Source organism: Camelus ferus, chromosome 13 (assembly GCF_009834535.1).
Source record: "Camelus ferus isolate YT-003-E chromosome 13, BCGSAC_Cfer_1.0, whole genome shotgun sequence".
Taxonomy (NCBI): Eukaryota; Metazoa; Chordata; class Mammalia; order Artiodactyla; family Camelidae; genus Camelus; species Camelus ferus.
Window position 1 is genome coordinate 33,607,807 of NC_045708.1, and position 20,686 is coordinate 33,628,492.

Genomic DNA, 20,686 nt, shown 5'->3' on the forward strand with positions numbered 1-20,686 from the left:
TCCTACAGATCCTAAAGCAGTGAAAGGAGGGAGACTGGGTGCCAGGAAGGAAGCCAGGCAGCTCACCAAAGACAAATGTGATTCAACAAGCTATTAAATGTCAAGCATTTAGAGCTGTACCTAACAGAGAGTATTAATTATTATTATTGTGAATGATCCACAGACTGTGAATAATGAAGGAGCTTAGAGATCAATGAGTCCCTCACTCCCACACCTGGTCATGAAGTAGATGGGGGTCTAGAGGGGAAAGGGGCCTGCCAGGGTACCATGGCAGCTGGGCTGGGACTGGAACCCTGGTCTCTATCTCCCAGAAGAGCAGCTACACAAAGCCAGGTAGAAGGAAGAGCTCTTGGTGGGCCTTTCCTAACTCTTAAGAATCAAGCTATTTTTCAGCTCTTGTCTGGGCAGCTAGAGGGTAAGGGGCAGTGGAATGACAGCAAGACCTGAGCTCGGAGCCACCAGCTTCTCCTGGGGAATGAGCTCAGGAGACAGCCCCATGTCCTGCCACCCCAACTTGGAGCTCTAGCCAGCACCCAACAAATGGCCTACTTTTGAGAAGGGCTTCCTCTGCTATGATTAGGGTTAGGACTCTTATTTCTGCCCTGGACTTTAACCCATTAGCCTCAATAAAGCACCCAGATTAAGGGGGTGGGGTGAGAATAGCTAGTGCCAGGTGACCTGAGCTAGAACAAGGAAAGACTCTCCCAAGAGACTGATTTCCCCACTCAGCACCAGCCCTCCCCACTCCGAGGGTCCTAGCCTAGCCCAGGAATTCTGGGTCTTGAGTTCTTAGAGCCCTGGGAAAACCTTGGTGTCTCCACCCCGTAGAGCTGGGCCAGACATGACCACACCAGCCAGCCCCTCCACATGGCCCAGGATCTCAAGACAAAAGCCTCCCTGCCCCACTTTGGCCCAGTTCCTTCCACAGCCTGCCTAAGACACATGTGGCACCCAGACCACAGATTCCCACCAGGGCTTTTAGTTTGCCTCCTTTATTTTACCAAAAATAACAACAATAAAATTTCCCTCTGTTTCACAAAAATAGATTCCCCCCACCCCCACCCCCCATCCCACCCACCTCAATGGTCGGCACTGGCCATAGTCTAGAATCCATTTTCCAATCCGCAGTCCTCCTTGGGGGAAGCTATGACCCCCCTTCATGTCAGAGCTTCTGGCAAAGCTGTCAGGCCAGTGTTTCTTCTGGGAGCTTCTCTGGAGGCAGCTGTCCCAGGTCCAGCTGGCTGGCCCCAGGAGCCCCATCTGCTTCCCCAGAGAGCTGGCAGCTGCTGGGCCATGGAGAGGGGCATGATTTTGGAAGCTTGGCTCAGCAGACAACCCCAGCAGACCTGAGGGGGTGGTGGGCACTCTGGCATGAAGCTAGAAATCCTTGTTGAAAGCAGGAACAGCTGTATCCGGGAGAAGGGCAGTCAACCCCTCTGTCCACGTGCCTCTCATCTCCCTGTGCAGTAATCCACAGGCTGCGGGTGGGAGTCAGAACCCCTTGGTTTCTACTCCACCTCCACAAAAGCCTTGCTGGGAGGCGCTGAACAGTCTCTCTTCCCTCTCCTCCTAGCTTCACTTTCCTTCTAGGCACATGAATGATTCTGTGAGTGAGACTGGATGATCCTCAGGTCCCTTCTGGCTCTCCATCCTGATCTCCCAGCATGGAGCCTCTGGGAGGGGAGAGCCCTGTCCCTGCCTCAGTTTCCCCACCTATGGGTCTGGGCACAGGGCTGGGCATGCAGGCGCTGAGTAATGGAGCCCTGAATCAACATTCCAGTTTCTCTGCGGATAGATCTTCTCTGAGATCCAACCAGCTGGAATGTCTTAGGGATGGTTGGGAGGGAGGCAGGTAGTTGCAGGACAGGGGCTCTCTAAGCCTGGAAGAGTCCATTCAGTAGCTATGTGGTCCTCAATGCCCCAGATGGGAGACAAGGCTCCAGAGTTTCCCAATGCAAGTTCACTAGCTCCATGGGTTGGAGGATTATCTTGTGCTGGGCTTCAGATTCTCGCAACTACATCTGGAGATTAAGGGAGCTAGACTGGAGTATATGATTACTGATTTAAGGACTGGGGACCTTTGTGGACATGAGAGATCACCCCCAATACCCAGGAGACTGTCTTTAACCAGGCCTTCCTGGAGGCAGACGGATGAGTGAAATGACAGTTCATGGGCATCTCTGGCTGAGCAAATCAGAACCTGTGCCTGAGATGGGCCAGGGCTTAAGGTACTCAGGGCAGAGTCCCCCTTCCTACCTCCCCCTACTCCCCAGAACTCATGCTGATGGAAGACGGTAGCCTGGAAGGTTCAAACATGGAGCTACATCTACAACCACATTCTGTGCACTTACACTCATGGTCAGACACACCAAATGGGGACACTGACTTGTCATCACTCCTACAGTGGTCATGATCTGATGGCCCTAATCCCTACTTCCTTCCATCTATCAACTTACCTAATATTTATGGAGGGCCTAGTATGTGCCAGGAAGGGTCTAAGGCAGCTAGCTCTCACAGACACACCCCATGGTCAAAATCACACGCATAGCCACAGATACACACACATCATCTGTGTCCACTCACACACAGGTGGCTCACACTCTTGTACCTTTCTGGCCACCACCTCAGCCACATCCACATTCCCCAAACAGGCTTGGGAACCACCGTGGAAGGGTCAAGTATCAGAGCAGAAACCCTCTAGACTTCACGCCAGGGGTTTAGCTCCTTCTTTCCTCCTGTCTGCCCACCTTTACACTCTCCCCTTCCCCACTCACAAGCAGTCAGGGGGACGTGTGGGCAGACTCCTGAGAACCAGAAGTCCAGGGGCTTTGGGTCTGTGGAAGGGTCCCACGCCTTCAGGTTCCTCTGCTACCAGACTCCTGAGGGTCTCCTCCCCTGGCCACTCTGTTCAGATGGTCCATCTCATGGGCAACAAGTCCAGGCCTGGGCTCAGTGACAGATCCGCTCTGTCATCTCCCTCTGCAGAAACACAAGGTTGGGATGGGTCAGTCAGAGCTCAACCTTCCAGGCAGCCCCTTCCCAAACCACAGGACATGGCTATTCTTCTGCCTGAGTTTGGTCCCTTCCTGTCCCCTACCTGAACTCCAGGTTGCAGATCTGGGTTTGTAAACTGACACTTGGATGAATATGCTATTCAAGTATAGAATCCATTGTTAAATGGATTGCAGCTCCCTAATATATCCTCTTGGGTACTGGATTTTCTTAAAGCACGTAGCCTTTGGATCTGAAAAGTCACAGAGGCTAGCCCTGCTCGGGAAGGGCAGTAGGGGCTTGGCCTCACCAGTGGTTCCAGCTCCCGCTGGTCCACCAGGCTGAACTCGCGGATGAAGTAGTAGAAGTGCTTGTAGCAGGTGTTGACATGTGCCTCGGCCCCCATGCTGAGGATGCTGTCGAAGTGGTGGATGTAGACGTGTACAAAGACGCGGAAGAGGCGGGTCAGGATCTTGGTGCAGACCTGCTGGAAGTTCTTGGGGAAGGGAACTCCTAGGGGGTGGGATGGGCAGAAGTGGGGCATCAGCATCCTGGTGGTGAAATTCTGCCCAACCCTGGCCTCCCACACACAGGCAGCCTGTACCCAGGATGGCCTCTTCCCTAGTACTTTCCCCGAGATCGTAGTTCGCTTTCTCCCATACTTCCCTTTTTAATAAAGCACAAATCTCACTGTGTCTCTCCTCTACTGAAATACAAATCCTCTTCCAGATTTTCCCACCACCCTGGACAGGACTCTGCAAACTTGTTGTTTCATAGACTATAATGGAAGTTATACCAAAACTCTCCCCAGGAATATGTGCATCTGCAGGTGCTCTCATACCACACCCTTGGATGCAATTCCAAGGGGAGTTTGTCAACCTCTGGGGTCCATTTTAAAAATATGGGCCTTCAAGACTGAATCCTAACTTCCCATCATGGCACCTGTTCAAGGCCTTTCAGGACCTAATTCTGACCTCCCTCTCCAGCCCCGCCTGACTCCTTCCCCTTCGCAACATTCACACAGTAGGCTCCAGACCCTAATCTTGAGAATTACTAACTCTTCAAGAACTAGTTCATATGAAAACGTATATATGTATGTATATGCATGACTGGGACATTGTGCTGTACACCAAAAACTGACACATTGTAACTGATGATACTTCAATTAAAAAAAAAAAAAAAACTAGTTCAGGTATCTCTGTCCTTCAAAGAGTCAGTAACACTTACAAGAACGTTCCATCTGTGAGCCAGGCCCTGTGCTGGGTCCCTTGCACCTTTGGCCTGGTGTGGTAACGGGTAGGACAGCCAGTCTAGATATGATAAAATGGAGGTGCATAAAGGCAGAACCACTTGTCCAAGGCCACATAACTATTAATTAGTGCAGACTGGAGGCAGGATTCAAACCCTCTTTGCATCACACTGCAGCACCCCTCAGAGATAAATACCACATATCCTGCCAGAGAGAAGGTCCAGGACCTGTGAAAAAGGCACAATTTCTGCATAGTCCTCCACGCTCACGGTGGAGATCTTGGTGGCTACACCCTCTTCTCTGCTGTGGCAGAGCCAACCAGGATTAAGACACAGACACCTGGGACCTCACCAGGCTTGGGGGTTAAGTCTAGAAGGGAACAAGAACCCAGATCAGGCCCACATTGGCTTGCACGCTTGCACACTTCTCCTTCCTCACTGCTCTTGGGTGGGGCTGAGACCTGTCTCCTGGTGAGCCCTTCCAGGCCCAGCTGGGGTCCCTGAGACTTGTCCTGCCCATTTAGACTTGGGGCTACGGGCCCCAAGAGACCTGAGCTGCGGTTCTGAGTCCCTCCTGATTCAGTGTACCGTCCCTCTCTTGGCCTCAGTTTCCTCCCATGTGAAATGAAGATACCCATGTTGGGCATGAGAGTGCAGGAAATGTACCAGCTGGGGAGGGGTGTGGGCAAAGAATTGTGACTCAAAGCCCTCAGCATTCAGACTTCTCTTCTTTGGGCCTGACCACCCTGCCCCACCCATCTCTGATTCCCATAGTCTTAATACAGAGGAACAGAAGGCCAGGTGGGTGAGGCTGCTGTGATGAACAGCCTGCTCAGCTCAGCACCTGAGCTGACATCCCTTCTCACTGCCCTTGGGTGGGGAAGCAGGGCCAGGGTGACATCACTCACCTCCCTTCCACACCTGCCCAGGCTGCCCAGCTGAGGTAAGAAAAGGCCCATGGCTTGTGCCTGACAAGGGAAAATTCTGCCTTCTGGGCCGCTTGAGGTAGAAATACCATCCAGCCCCCCAATCCTTACCCCCTTCCCTTTCCTGGGGCAAGGAGTCAGAGGGGACTCCCAGGAGACTGCAAGTCAGATCAGCCCAAGGAGGGTGATCTGCTAGCAGCACCTTGATGCACTCGTTCTATAAGGTTCTGAGAATCAGAACCCTGCTCTTGCCAGAGTGGTCTCTAGAGGGACATTCAAGCTTCAGACAAAAAGAGGTCCCAAACTGGGATTCAGGCAGTGCTTGCTCAAGATGCCTGATTTTGAGCACTTAATCCCTCTGAGCCTCCGTTTCCTCTTCTACAACACTCCTGTATCATACCAAACGCCTCACCGGTGCAATGGGCTCAGCTGGCCCCCTCCCTCAGCGGCCAGGCCCGCCCTGCCCGCCAGGCGGCACTCACCCACGCGGGTGGGAAAGACCTCCTCGTCGTTGATGAGGCCCTCAATCCAGTCCATGAGCAACGCCATGTAGCGTGGCGCCGAGAGCTTGGCCGGCCGCCGGTACTGGCGCTCGTCCTGCCAGCGGTACTCGTAGCGGGGCCCTCCGGCCATGACCGGGCAGCTGCTCTCGCTGCAGCGCTCGGCCATGGTGCCGTAGATGAGGTTGATGCGGTTGAAGAAGTCCACCACATGCACGGCGATCCAGTCATCAATGTTCTCGCCCGGCGGCAGCCTGACCACACTGCGCAGGTCCAGGCCCGACTTGAGCGAAGCCTGCGCCTTCTTGTACAGCTCAAAGCGCTGTGTGCCCGGCTCGAAGCGCTTCCGCGGCCTGAACGTCTTGTCCTTGGCGAACACCTGCTTCAGGCATAGCGCCATGGCCAGCCAGGGTTCAGCGCCAGATGTCTGGGGGCAGGACCTGCAGATGCCCTGCCAGGGCCAAGGGCATGGGGGAGCACAGTGGTCAGCTCCTTACCAAGTAGCCTCACTTCCCAGCACATCTTTTCCCTCTCACCTGTCAGCTTTTGGCCAACCTCTGCAGCCTCCGCCTGGAAGCTAAATCCTCCTCACCCTCTGCCCAGTGCCTGGCCCCATTTCCAGGCTGCCATAGCTCCCCCTGCCGAGCTCCAGAGCCCTTCCATCTTGTTTTGTTTCCTTTCCACTTTCATTGTGTCTCAGAGAGGGCTGGGCCTGGGCTCCAAGCAAGTGCTCCTCAGACATGCTGTGGACCATTAAGGGAGGGGGCAGAGACTTCCTGTAGGCCTGCCAGGAGGCTAGGGTCTGGACGAGGTGACCTCTGGGGGGAGTCCCATGGGCCAGCTGGTGCAGCGTGGGAGAGCCTGGCTGCATTGTGCTGGGGGAAGGGAAGGGCCCCCCTGCCTGTGGCTTCCTCTGGGATATCCCGTAGTCCATCCGGCCACAGGGGATTCCCAGGGAGCAGGAGGGACTTTTCTACCAAAAATGTCCTTTCCTTGTATTACTCTGAAAAGGGAAAGAGCCCTCATATGGTCAGCTGGGTGACCTCTGAGTGTGGCTACAGGCGCTGGAGGAGAGGGAGAGGATGGCAGGTCTAGAACGGCACCACTTCCTCCAGCAATGACTAGAGATCCTGCCTTCCAAGCCAGCCTCCTCCAGCCTAAAACCCAAACCCAAACACCAAACCTGAACAAGCTACTGGCCCCTCCCAATGCACCTGATATTCAGTAGATATTCTTAGAACACCTCTATGTGCCTGGCACTGGGAGATGGGAAAATGCAGTCACATCACCCAGCTGGGCCCATCCAGAATTCAGAAGAATTTGCTTTGCCTCTCATAACTGAAGGATCTCAGATTCAGAACAGACTTTGGGGACAGTGATAAGAGCCCCAGGCTTAGAGGCAGGAGACCTGGGTTCTAGTCTCATCCATGGCCGCTGGGTGACCCCTGGAGCAGGCATGGATTTGGCCCATGCAACTTCCTGGGTCACTTATAGGCCAAGTTTTTGGGACTTCCAGGGTAGTCATCTAATTCCCCCTGTGAGTATGTGAGCTCTTGGGAAATACAGACCCAGGTACCCACTGGAATTTAGCCAAGTACTGCCCCTGACCCCAGACTGAGCACTGAGCTTTGGCTCTAGGGTGAACTCTGACACGGTCATGACCCTGGTCCATTTGAGCCCTGGACTCTAACCCTTACTGAGACTTAAATACAGACACAAAGCCTGGCCTTGACCTCAGAGCTGACACTGGGGTATTTTCCTTTCTCACATCTCTAGTAACACTGGGACAGGTTTGGGGAATGGAGGGTGGGAACAAGGTGACAACTGGGTGTTGTAACCAAAGGCACAGCACATGTGGATAGTCATGTCAGACAACAAGTCAAGCTAGTGGAGGAGAAGTCTGGAACAAGGGTTCTTCCTTGTACATATAACATGCAGGCCAGGAGGGTGAAGTTAAGCAAAATGAGAGAAGTTTGGAGAGTAGAGGCAGGCCTCCCAGCAGGACCTTGTCCTCCTGAGAAAAAAACCTCAAAGATATGGCGGGTCACCTCATACATCCCCAGCCCCTCGACTTCTTGTCCAAACAAGTCCCCAGTGTGAGACCTGAGCTTCCTGATCCAAGAGAAGAGTTCCACACTTCACTTGCCTCCTGCATGCTAAACTCTGCTTGGGGCAGGTGCTTCCGGAATCACTGACACTGCAATTCTGTAGGGTCCCTGGGATCTCTACCTTTGCACAGACCCCCTTACCAACAGCTACCAGCAGACCCTCACCCTGGTATTCAACACCTCACCCTAGCTTTCCTGCTCCACTTCCCTAAACCTACCACCCTGGCCTTCTTCCTGACCCCCTAAACACGCCCCTCATTCTCTTGCCCCTGTGTATTTTCTTACACCGGCCCTTGGCCTGACTACACATGATCAGGTTGAATGCTACCTCCTCCCACAGCCCTCTCTACTGAACCCAGACCTCTTTGTCCTTGGGTGGAGGCTGCTCTTTGGCCACTGCTGTCCCCCACCTGCCCCACCCCCCAGCCTAGGTCAGGGTCTGGCACATAGTCAATGCTCAGGCTTTAAGGAAAGCTCTGAATCAAGAATCGTAGGATTGAAACAACTCTGAGAAATCAACTGGCCCAACCCATTTCTTTTACAGATGGGGAAACTGAGGCTCAGTAAGGAGACTTCAGGAGCCTGTGTTCACGTAGCAAGTCATAGGCAGGGGATCTCCAGTGGCAGAACTGGACACTGGGATAAGGAGGGGCGTGACAACGAGTAAAGGACCATTTTCCTGCCCTGGCTGATTGCTGGTCTGGTGGAGATAAGGGGAAAAAGGGAAATGGAGGGAAAGAGGAAGCATCTTCCCACCAACTAGATGGACCTAAATCCTGTTCCCTCTGCACACTGAGCCTCCCCCTCACCCCACAGCAACTTGCCTGTCCTGACCAGTGAGCCAGAGTCCCACCTTCTTGCTGTAGAATTTCAAGGCTTGGGTCCTTCCCCAGGAAAATGAAAGCTTGGGGTGGGGGACAGATAGGTGCTCTTCTATCCATGCCACTCGTGTCTTCACTTCCCACTCCCATGCTCTGAGTTTCTATCTCTCACAGTATTTCAGTCCCCTCCCTGAACCATGGCCATTCCCTCTCTTAGCTCCTGTTTCCATCTGGGTGTCCTTTTATTCCTGAAGTGGCCATTGATGGCTGGCCCCCAGGGTGGGCATCTGGATTTCCCAAATGAAGACCAGAGTGGCCCTGCCTGCCTCTGACCCTCAGCCCCCTGCCAGGGTCACACCTGCCACTCCCCTAAGCCTGGCCCAGGACCTCAGCCAGGGACTGGCCCCAGTTTGAACGGAGAATCCAGCCTAGAGTTGTGCGATGTGTGTGCGTGGTGGGATGGGTGGGGTGGGCGGGACGGCTGAGGGCAGAGAACCAAGAGAAAAGTAGAGGCGAGGACTCTCAGCTTTTCCCAGCGGTGCTCAGCCACCCACGCCGACCCCTCGGCCTCCCCCTGGGTCCCCGATGCCCCTCTCTTCCCAGCCCAACTTACAGGATAGACCGGTCGTAGGACCCAGAGGAGCGGCCTGAAATTTCCGCCTCCGAAGACACGCCCTCCTCAACCAAAGCGCCCCCAACCCATCCCCGACTTTCTAGCTCCTAGTCCCGGACCCCAGACCAAAGAGTGTGGCCAGCCTGCCTCCGGGCGCAGGTCGCCCCCGGACGGTGCCACGCCAGGACAGCTGACGAAATGAAAGTGGAAGCGAGCCTGGGCCGTGAGCGCAGGGGCCGCGGGGGCCGCGGCGCTCACTCACGGGGTCCGCCGGGTGGGTCAGCGCGAGTCCTCGTCTGGCCGCAGGTCACATCCCCATCGCGTGGTCGCCTCCTTCTACCGGCCCTCTCGCCCGTCAGCCTGCCTGCCCTGCTGGGCCCTCGGTCGCCCTCCCGCCCCTAAGGCGACGCCGACTCCGCCCCGGCCCTCCCGGCCCAGCCACGCTGCAGCCACGGGGCGGGGAAAGGGGCGGGGGAAAGGGGCGTGGAAAGGGGACCCCCCTCCCAATACCCCCGCCTTTCCGGAAAGTCCATACAGTGCTCCCAGCTTCCGCCGGCAAAGGAACTAACTGAGCAGCTGGCCTTCTCAGGAGGCAGCCTCAGTTTCCTCGACTGTAAAATGGGGACAAGCCCTGCTTCTGTCTGGAGCCGAAACAAAGGAGGTGCTAGATAATGGTAGTTTCCTTGCCCTCCTAGAATCATCTGTGTCTCACTTGTCCCTGAGCGCAGTAAGGATCAGATCTGGCCTGTCCACTCCCATACCCTCAGCTCCTGGCATAATGCCTGGCATATAGCAGGCATGGCAATACCCATTGCTGAGTGAGTGAATGAATGCATGTATGCATCAGAAATCTTGAGCTGAGCCCTTCACCCCAGCACTGAAAAGATTGGCCCCAAAGGACTGTTCTGCTCAAATAGCAGACTTTCACCTCCCTGACCAGGGCTGGGGGCTTGGCTTAGGCCAGGCAGATTCTCCTCACTCTGTCCGAAGCCACCCCATTTCCCCCCACCAGACCTTTTTTCCAGCTGTTCCCAGTTTGGAAAAACTTCTTTTCTTCCAACCAAATCCAAACACTTCAAGACCTGATCTGCTTTCCCTACTTTTCTACTTGGGTCCCTCTCTGAGGGCAGGCAGATTCTCGCAGCAATGCACACGGTGGGCCCAAGCCCAGGGATCAGTTGGCTGCTCTGTCCTGGGATGAGAGGAAAGACTGGAGGGAGGCCTTCTCGGGTAGGAGGACTGAAGCAGACAGATGGGCTGCAGAAGTCACCCGGGAGGGTATGGGAGGTGAGCAGGCAGGGTAGGGGAGAGCTGGAGGCAGGAGACAGGAGTTTATGTGGCTCAGATGCCCCGCTGGGCTCCCCTCATGTCTGGATCTTCTCTTACTGGATGATGTGAGACTACACTGGGTCCTTAAAACTCCCAGTCCACAAAACTGAGGATTCATTCTTTTGTTGAACACCTGTTTTTGCCCTAGTCTAAAGCTCTCTCTTTTTTGATGTCTGAGTCTTAACTCTGCCCTAAATCCTCTATAAGCAAATATTTGCATGCTCTAGTGTATGCAGAAGGAATTCAAATCTTGTCCTTCTAGATATTTGTTTGATATCCTGATCAATATCCTTTATTGAGCATGACTGTGCACTGAGAGCAGGGGTCAGGTGATGGAGCTGACCCAGTCGCTGACCTCAGGTGCTGACAGGTCAGTGGGGGAGGGACAACACACAGAGATGACACAAGGTCAGAGCTCAGTCATCCGGATGTAAGAACACGGTTATGGGCTGACAGTGAGCACTTTGTAAGAGTGGGGTTATCTGCAGGAGACACATGGAATACCCAAAGTGGGCACTTTGAGAAGAGTTTAAAGAAGGCAGTATTTAGAGGAGCAGTTGGGGTGTAGGGAAACCACAGGGATAGTGCATCACCAAAGGAATAGCAGCCCTTTGCCGTCTGGCCTAGGCTGGAGGGGTGCTAGGAGGCAAGGGTCAAAGTGGGAGCTTTGAAAATGGCACTCCTGACCAGAGCTGTAGCCTAAGCTCCTGGAGGGGCATACCCAGCCCACAGCAATCATACCGCGACGGGGCAGGGGTAAAAAGAGGCCTCAATCCCTCCCTCTGATTTCTGGCCAGGTTTTCCCATTGGCCAAATCCTACTGGATGGAAGCTAAGGACAAGGGAGCTTGATGCAGCTCTGGGGCCTAGAGCTGGAGGAGGAGGCAAGAGGGTGTATCTGAAGGGCAATGGAAGATACTCGGCACGAGGGCCCAGGGACTTTGACTTCACAAAGGAAATAGAAACTGCTCGTGCTTTCCTTATCATTCAGTTCTAAATATTTCATAAGTTCACTGTCATTTCCTCTTTAACTCGTGGATGATTTAGAAGTGTGCTCTTTAGTTTCTCAACGTATGGGAGGTTTATATTTTTCTTGTTGACTTCTAATTATATTTCATTGTGGTCACAGATCATGGTCTGTAAGATTCTTTGGAATGTGATGTGTCTCCCTCTGTGGCTTTGTACATGGTCATTTGCTGTCCCTCTGAGCTGGGTTTTATAAGACAGGCAGGAATTTGCTTGGTGAAGAGTGAAGAGTGAAAAGCACAGAATCTTACACTGTGGGAACTATAGATGGTCCATTTTGAAGGAACTTAAGAAATTCCTAGCTCATCCACAGGGCCCCCAGGTGTCTGCCTCAATACAAGCCGACAGGCTGGCATGTGGGATGGGAGGCAGGTGGAAGGGGTGGGAGAAGCCAGAGATAGCCCAGATCCCTCAGACACCTGTACCCCCTTCCTGTGGCTTTCAGTCTGGGCTAGAGAGACGGTGTTCTTCCAGGAGGCTCTGCTGAGGCTGAGAAGACCCAGAACTTGGAGAACAAGGTCCTGGCTTTACCATGTATTTGCTATGTGACCTTGGGTTAGTCCTGCCCTCTCTGATGGCATGCTGTGACACCACAGCCCTGTATATCTACATGGGTCAGGCACTGTTCCCTGAAACTATTTCCTGAATATGTTCAGTGCTCACATAAGGCCCTGTCTCTGAAGCTTGGCAGGAGTTATTGAGGACCTAGTTGGGGATGTGTACCCTGCTTCACTGCACAGGCCAGGCTCCTTGATGGGAAAGCCAAATGGCAATACAGTGCTGTCTAGACCTGGGCTCCCGCCCTGCTGTGTGTCTCTGGGAAAGCCTCTGCCCCTCTCTGCCTCAAGTTTCTCCATCTGGACCACAAAAGCATCTTCCAGCCATGTTATTCCAAGTGCCTTATCAGGACCAGCTTCCTGCTCCTGCCTCTGTGGGTCTGTCTGTACTCAGTGACTCCACTGATACAGAGTGACCTCTCCCTGGGGACTCCCCAGCCCCTCCCATGCCAGGAAAGGCCTCCCATTCCCACAATCCTCCCAGAATGAGCTGCAGTACCCCCAGCTCACCCCACCAAGCATCTGCTTGCTCCTGTAGCCCTGTGTGGCCCACCTTCTCATTCTGCTAAGAAATGGTTTCTATTTCAGCTTCTTCCCTTCCCTACCCAGAGGCAGGGCCCATCTTGGGCATTCCATCCTGGCACATTGAGGAAGAAGCAACGAGCACCCTCATGGCAGTAAGAGGAATTGAGGTTGGACTTCATTTAGCTTGAAGAAGACAGGGTTGAAGGGAATGTGATCGGGAAGACAAGGTTGAGAAGCATGTACATTAAAATTCTGGGTGACCTCTCTGAATCTATTTCCCCTTCTGGAATATAGGAACAACAACAACAACAATAATAATATCCACCTCCTGAAAGAGTTGTGGGGATCAGAGGTGACAGTCCCCGTAAACAGTAGGCTTCTAGGGTGCTGCTTTCAAGTACCCTGCAGGCTTTTGTGTAGACGAGGGATTATATTTGTTTCTGTGGCCCTGGAGGGCAAGGGACAGGGACCCAGGACAACATGGGGAGACACTTGGCACATCAGAACCCTCTGACCCTGTAGCCTGGGTGGTATACTCACTTCTCTGGAGGGAAGTGTGCAAGCAAAGTGGCGCAGCCCCCTGTGCTGCGGGCTTCAGGGGAGTTTTAATCCCTTTGAAGAGCAGGAGGGCCCTCTTGACCCCAAGAACCTCAACTCCGAAGTCCTCCTCCCTCCCGTTCCTTATCCACCCCTTGAGTTGGAGGCATTGGCCTCACCTCTCCGGATTTCAGGTCCTCCATCTTGGGAAGGAGACCCCTAGAGGCTGTGGTGGAGGTCTGGGATGCATAAGGGCCCTGGGACAATTCCACAGCCCTGCTGGCCTGACCTCGACATGGTCCGCTCCCCCACAAGCACATCCTGCAACCACTTGGGTTAGTTCCCAGCTCATCAATGTCCCAGGCTCAGCCTTCTGCGGAACCCACCATGAGGCCTGCAAGAGAAGTTCTGTCCAACCCTACCCCTTCCTCTGCCACTGTGGTGCCTGCCTCACATTCAGCCTCTGGCCGCCTGCCTTGAGCACCATCCCCGCTCAAAGCCCCTCTCCTACACGAGAGCTTCCTCAGACTACCCTAGTCCCCATGGCGCTCTCCTCCTTCCTCCACAGCATCCTTTCTCCAAATGTGTTCAGTTACACCTACCTCAGAGGTGCCAGTGGGGATGAGGGTTCCTTACAGAGAACCATCTGATTCTGACTAGGCCTAGAATTCTAACTGTCAGTTACAGGAAGGACTGGGAATAGAGCAACAGGTGAAATGACACTATGGGGATGAAATCATCAAAGTCTAGAATAAGGAAAATTCTATGGGACAGATTCTCAAATAAATAGCAAGAAAACAAGAGATGAGGGGAAACCTATTAATTAAAAGTGACTTAATATGGCATACTGCTCAGCAATAAAAACAAACCAACTAGTGATACTTGTAACAGCTTGGAAGGATTTCAAGGGCATTATGCTGAGTGAAAACATTCAATCTTAGAAGGTAACATGCTACATGATTTAATTTATACAAATTCTCAAAATGACATATTGATGGAGAACAGATCAGCAGTTTCCAGGAGTTAGAGTCGGGGTGACCATAACAATCTAGCATGAAGGACTTTCTCTGGGTGACAGTTCTGTATCCTGACTGGGGTTCCACACACCTATCTATACATGTGAAAAATTTCATAGATTTATATACAAAAGGAAAAAAAATGAAAAATGAGTACATATAAAAACTGGTGAAATTGAAATAGTCTGTGATTTTAACACACTTGTACTAATGCCAGTTTCCTGGTTTTGACAATTCTACTATGATTGTGTAAGATGTTATCACTGGAGGAAGCTGAGTGAAGGGGACACAGGGATTTTGTTGTAAAAATGGTACAAAAGACATACCCAATTGCAAGGTATGGATCTTATTTGGATACTAATTTGAACAAGCCAACTGTAAAAAGAAAAGTTATGAGGCATTTGGGAAAATGTGAATATGACTACACTTTTGATAATATTAAGGAATTACTGTTATTTATTTTAGGAATTTTTTAAAAAGTACTTGTCTTTTAGAAATATAAACAGAAGTATGTATGGATGAAACAATATGATGTCCAGGATTTGGAGGGAAAGTGGGTGGGGGTATAAATGAAACCAGATTGTCATGTGTTGAAATTTTTTAATGTGGAGTCATAGGCACTTGGGTTCATTATACTCTTGGCTCTATGTTTGAACATTTCAACAATAAAGTGTTTAAAAAAGGAATCACACTAAGGGCAGATTTCTGGGCCTCTTCTCATAGAGATTTTGTTTCAGTGTCTCTGGGGCGGTCTCACGAATCTGCCACTTAGCAAGCTCCCCAATGATGTTTATACAGAAGACTAAGGTCTGAGAACCTCTGCTGTGGACTGAATGCTTGCAACCCCCCAAATTCATATGTTGAAACCTAACCCCAATGTGATGGTATTTGGAGATGGGGCCTTTGGAAGGTAATAAGGTCATGAGGGTGGAGCCCTCATGAATGGGATTAGTGCCCATGTAAAAGAGACCCCAGAGACCTCCCTTGCCCCTTCCACCATGTGAGGACACAGTGAGATGACAGCTGTTTATGACCCAGGAAGCAGATCCTCACCAGACACTGAATCTCTGGATGTTTTCATCTTGGACATCCCAGCCAACAGCACTGTGAAGAATAAATGTCTCTTGTTTATAAGCCACCCAGTCTATGGGATTCTGTTAGAGCAGCCTGGGTGAACTAAGATAATCTCTTCCTGTCCCCTGTATTACTTACGGGGTGGGGTAAAAAGGGGGGACCTCCAAGAGGAGCTAGGGTGATATATTCTGGTAATAATAGTGGTAAATTAGTATAGTTTTAACATCTTACAGAGACAGCATGGTGGGGTAGAAACAGTACGTCTGTCTCATTCATTTGTTCATTCTTTCATTTATTCAATAAGTACTTACTGAGGGCTTATTAGGTGGCAGGCACTGTATTGGGACCAGGTATAGACCTTGTCCTTTCTTTGTGGGTGATGACAAAGCCTCAGTCCTCTGAGATCCAGGCCCATGTGTCCCACTTCATAGCTCATAAGACTGAGGCTGCAGAAGATCATTAGCAAGCAGAAGGTCAGAGACAGGGGCTCTTAAAGGGGAGAGGTGCTTGGCTATCACTTAGTCTAATTTCCACAGAGCACATGGGAGAACTGAAGCACAAGGAGCAAAAGGTATCAGCCTGAAGATAAAAAAATGATGATAAAAGCCATTCAGTGAAGGTTCTCTGTACCTTGAGAAGCACGGAGATGCATTTTCTCACTTCTTCCCCTCCTCAACCCTGGAAGGGAGGGACGTTTGTCTCTCTGTGGCTATTAAGTTGTCTTTCCCCTCAAGAGGGAGGGATAGAGGGGCAGGAAAGAGAGAAAGACAATTCCCCTAAGGGGGAAGAAAGCACTGGACATGTTAGCATGACACCCAAACTCTTCCCTGCAGTTCTGTCTGGGAGAACCCCTAGGTGCCATCTTGGCTTCTTTTCCTGGAGGTAGGAAAATTGTGTCCCCCACAGCCAGGAAGCAGCAATTCAGCCAGTGGGTGGGAACTACTTCTTGGTGGAGACCCATATTGCAACCGTGGAGTCTGAATTCCATGGCACGTACAACCCGTGACTTCCCTCAGTTGTTATCCAGTTGGTCATGGGTGCACTGGGGCCTTTTCCAAGAAGCAGCTCTAGGAGCATAGCATCGCCCAAGGCTAAGGGAACTAAGGGTGTGTGCTCTTCCCTGCCAGGAATTCTTCCCCCATAACACCGGCTGCCTGCCTGGAACCAACTCTCCGGGGGGAGCCCTTGGCACAGACAGTTCTTAGTGCTTTGCAGATGGACTCCTTGGTTAAGCCCGTGAGATTCTGTCTCCCCTTTGGATTGTAAACCCTGGAAAGTGGGTTCTTATATTTTGCCTTCTCCCATGGAACACTATAGCAACAATGGACATTTGTAAGGAATTTTCTGGTTTATAAAGTGCATTCACCACTCTGGACATTTTTGAGTCCTGCAGCACACCTGGGAGGTGAGTACTGGCAGCAAAAGGCAAAACGGCTTGGCCAAGAGGCACAGCCTGAAAGTGGCAGAGTTGGGGCTCAAACCCAGGCCTCCCAGCTCCACTCACGGTCCCCTGCTTGCCCTACACTGCCTGAGTGCTTAACAGATGACCCAGTAATTAGGGAAAGGAGAACAAATGTGAAAGGGGGCTGGACACTTTCCTAAAAATGTTCTCCTGGGAAAGTAGGTGAACATAGACATTTGTACCTGGATCCATGTTAAAGCAATTAACAGCATTAAGATCATCCACCATCCTCGGTAACCTTGATACCACCTTAGATTTCTTGTGTACTCTTTTGATACCCTCACAGAATCTGCTGGGACAGGTCATAGGCTACACAGATAGCACCCAAAAAAGATTTAGTGTGAGCCGCAAGTAGAAAAGGGGAAGGAGATGGAAGGAGACCAAGAACAAAGAGAAGGGATTCAGAAAACAGAAGGCTACCTGAGGATCACTTGATTTCTAGATTGGAGGGTCGCCTGCCTCTGGGAGGAAGGCCACCACTGAGGTCCCCAGAGCTCTCCTGACCTTCATAGCGATTTCATCTCCATGGGGGCACTCAGAGGACACAGTGCAGGCTGTTGGCTCTGAGACAAACTGAGAAGGGCAAGACAGTTCTAGACAATCAATCCCAGCTCCAATGGGGTGTGAGTCTCCCAGCCGAGCTTTGCAGCCAAGTTCCCATCCATTCTCCATCATTGCTGCCTGCCCAGCTCTCCATACATCAGCCCTCTCTGCTCCCTTATCACAGGCAAGAGCCAATGTACACACGATAGATGGAGAGCTTCAGCCTACCACAGGCAGCCCACAGTTCTCAGTGCAGCTGCAGGGGCCAGGCACAATCATCCAGTGCAACAGATAATCCAGCATTTGGCTCCAGGGGTCGTGTTCCTGGGGAATTCTCAGCTCTCACAATCAAATGAGGAAACCATCTGGACTTCAAGAGTCTCAGAAGGCCTCTGCTTTCCTCTGTTTTCTCTCAAGATCCACACCCAAAGCATGCTAGGAACAGCTAGCCTCTTCCCAGAAATCTTCGCTAGAAGCAGACAATAATCAAATCCTTATTTTTCAGATATTTTCTAGTTGTGTTGCCTGGGACCAAAGTGCAGAGAAAATTTGGAACAAAGAGATGGAAGGAATGCAGCTACCAATACTCTGTATGATGCAGGGGAAGTCACTTCACCTGGTCTGGTGCCTTTTCCCTCGGCTATAAAATCACTAATTTATTGCAGGGGTTCCCAGACCAGGCTGAGCCTCAGAATTACTTAGAGATTTAAAAAAAAGTTTCCCCGACTCCACCCAGACCAAAAATATCCATATGTCAGTGGTGGGGCCTGAGAATTAACATCTTTGGCAAGTTCTTCAGGTGCTTCCGATGCCCAGCCAGGTGGGTAAATTACAGGCTTTCATCTATTTAAGCTCTAAACTGTTATGTCTAGTGAGTTGACAAGGAATTAAAAAGTAGAGGTTTGTAATAAGGAGTAACTTGGTCTGCTAAGCCATCCATAGATAATCTGGCAGGCCCTGCACCTTGGCCTAGAACTTCAAGCGCTATTGGCTCCTGACCTGGACGTCAATTCCCAGGCTCTGGGTCCTGCCTTCATTCCTCCCTTCCTTTGCCCAGGTGTGGGCACTGGGTCTACCCAGCTGGTGACTAAAGAGAGAGAAATGGTGGTCACTCCAACCTGTACACTCTGGTTTGGGCTTAACCCAGCCTTCCCCTCCTTGCTCCTACTCCCGCAGCTTGTGAATCCAGCCTTGAGAATCTTGAACTCCTGGCATCATGCTCTCTGGCATGATTACTAGAGCTCAAGCCTCTTTAAATTTTGGGAAGAGAATTTCTGACAATGGCAACATCGTGCAGGAAAAATAGCACCACAGAAACTTGTGTTCTAGAGGATTTACATTCCAGAAGCAGAAGGTCCCACCTCCTCTATATAGGAGACGTGTGCCTTGAAAAGGTGAAGCACTTCATCTACACTTTTACACTACTATTCTTCACTTTTGTTATGTGAAGTCCAGTGCTAAGTACTCTATATATATCATTTAATCTTTTTCTAGACTTTTGAGCTAGGACTATTTTTTTTTTAATTTACAGGTGAGAACACAAAGGCTCAGAGAAATTGAGTAACTTGTCCAAAGGCAGAGGTGAGATCCTATTTTTTAAAAAATTACTATCATTATTTACTCTTTTGGGGGGGGGTAATTAGGTTTACTTATTTATTTATTTTTTTAATGCAGGTGCTGGGGGTTGAACCCAGGACCTCATACATTCTAAACATGTGTTCTACCACTGAGCTATACCCTCTCCCCAGAGATAAGATTCTAATTTAGCCCTTACTCTTAACATCTACGATGCTGACTTCCAGTGTCCTCATTTGTAAAATGGGAGTAATGTTCCTCAGTATCGTTGAAAAAGATCAAATAGAAGAGACTTAGGTAGTGGAAGCAAACATCTCTGAGTCGGGTGGGAGTCAAGCACCAAGTGAGCTCAGGAAAACACCTCTCTGCTTCCTCCCTTCCCCTGCAAAATCCGTGCCAAAATACAAGATCTCAGCTGACTGGAGGCAAGGCCAAAACGGGAAAATAAATGTGGGCTGAAGAAATAAAAATGCAGGGTGGGGATTCATGCCAAATCACGAATGTACGAATAATAACAATCACAACAAAAAGGATCTGGGGATCATAGTGGACCAAAAGTCAAACGACCCTGTAGTGATGTTTCAAACCAAGGCAAGGATTTTGGGTGGGAGGAGGGAGTGGAGGTCAGAGCGAGTAAGTGAAATGCTTGAGGGGATACCACTGCCATGGCAGATGTAGAAAAAGACTGAGGAAAACTGAGTATCACATCTTTTGGGAGGGACATGGGTTCTGGGCAACAGAGTCAAGATTCAAGTCAAGATGTGATGGCAATACTGGGCTCAGATCAGCCAGATGAAATGAAATATGTGTAGAGACCCAAAAGTCAAGAGTTGCTTACTTTTTCCAGTAGGAAAAGCCATGTTTAACAGCAGATTGTGAAGAGAGCTGAGGATGGGAGTAGGGAACAAGGGTGAAGAAAGGACAAGGTGGCGTCGGTAAGGTGACCTTATCACCGAGTGATAAGTCAATATGATAAGTGATAAGTGGCAATGTGGAGAGGAGACTGCTGGGTGGGCCAGGCCAACTCCCAAAGGACTGCTGTCCTAAATCCACTCTGGTCATCCCACAAGGCCATCTGGGGCTCAAATCCAGACCCCAACCATGAGGTGGACACTGCTGAGTTTGTCCAGAAGCAGGTGGGGGTGCTGGTTCATATAAAGAAAGACAGAAGATTGTTTTATCTGCTGAAAAGACTCTAAGGCACATTGAGAGCTAACTTCACACATCAGCAGGAGAAGCTATGAGGCAGAAAAATGAACAAAACTATTTTCGGAGGCTCCAGCTATGACGGGCCAAGCAAAGCCCAGGAAGGGGAGGGAGAGGTGGTTGGATTTCAGTGCAGGGTGGGGATCACGCAATCACACAGGGCTGTCTCTGCAGGGCACAGGTCAGCCAGCAGGGTAGAGGGCTCCCAGAAGTTTTCAAACAGTGGCCTAATGTCTTGGAGATGCTGTGGCCAGGGCTGCTGAGGTGGGTGGGAGGTTAAATTAAACCAGAGTTTTCTCAGTCTTTCTTGGAAACTGCTTCTTCAAATGACAGATTATGGGAAGCCCAGTAAATAAAACACTGCTTCTCTGGTTGAACTGGGGACAAAGACTAGGCTCCCAGGCTCCCCACCTCTAAGGAACTGTTGGGATGTCTTGAAGCACAGTTGAAAACTAGTGACTAGACAGTGTCTAGGGTTTTTTGTTTGTTTGTTTGTTTTTTGGTCTTTTTTTAGAGGAGGTACTGGGGATTGAACCCAGGACCTCATGCATTCTAAGCATGTGGTCTACCACTGAGCTATAACCTCCCCCTGACTCCCACCCCCATTCTTTTTAACCCTAAAACTTGGTA

At 51.0% G+C, this 20,686-nt stretch overlaps 1 protein-coding gene and 1 non-coding gene across 6 annotated transcripts; both read right to left on the minus strand.

The window, feature by feature from the left end:
• Positions 1-2,525: 2,525 nt before the first annotated feature.
• MOB3C (MOB kinase activator 3C) lies at positions 2,526-9,638 on the minus strand. 5 transcript variants are annotated; one of them, XM_032494187.1, is made up of 4 exons: positions 9,355-9,638; positions 5,648-6,116; positions 3,302-3,504; positions 2,526-2,979 (listed from the first exon to the last, which is right to left on the minus strand). In XM_032494187.1, the coding sequence occupies exons 2-4, from the start codon at positions 6,063-6,065 to the stop codon at positions 2,950-2,952; spliced, it is 651 nt and encodes a 216-aa protein (XP_032350078.1). In that variant the 5' UTR covers positions 6,066-6,116; positions 9,355-9,638; the 3' UTR covers positions 2,526-2,949. The 5 variants fall into 5 exon arrangements, with proteins under 5 accessions (XP_032350078.1, XP_032350077.1, XP_032350079.1 ...); XM_032494186.1 differs by having other exon boundaries at positions 9,470-9,637; XM_032494188.1 differs by lacking the exon at positions 9,355-9,638 and adding an exon at positions 9,208-9,348.
• Positions 9,639-20,570: 10,932 nt separating this feature from the next.
• TRNAS-AGA lies at positions 20,571-20,643 on the minus strand. Its single transcript has one exon. It is a non-coding gene; the product is annotated as a tRNA-Ser (tRNA).
• Positions 20,644-20,686: the final 43 nt, after the last annotated feature.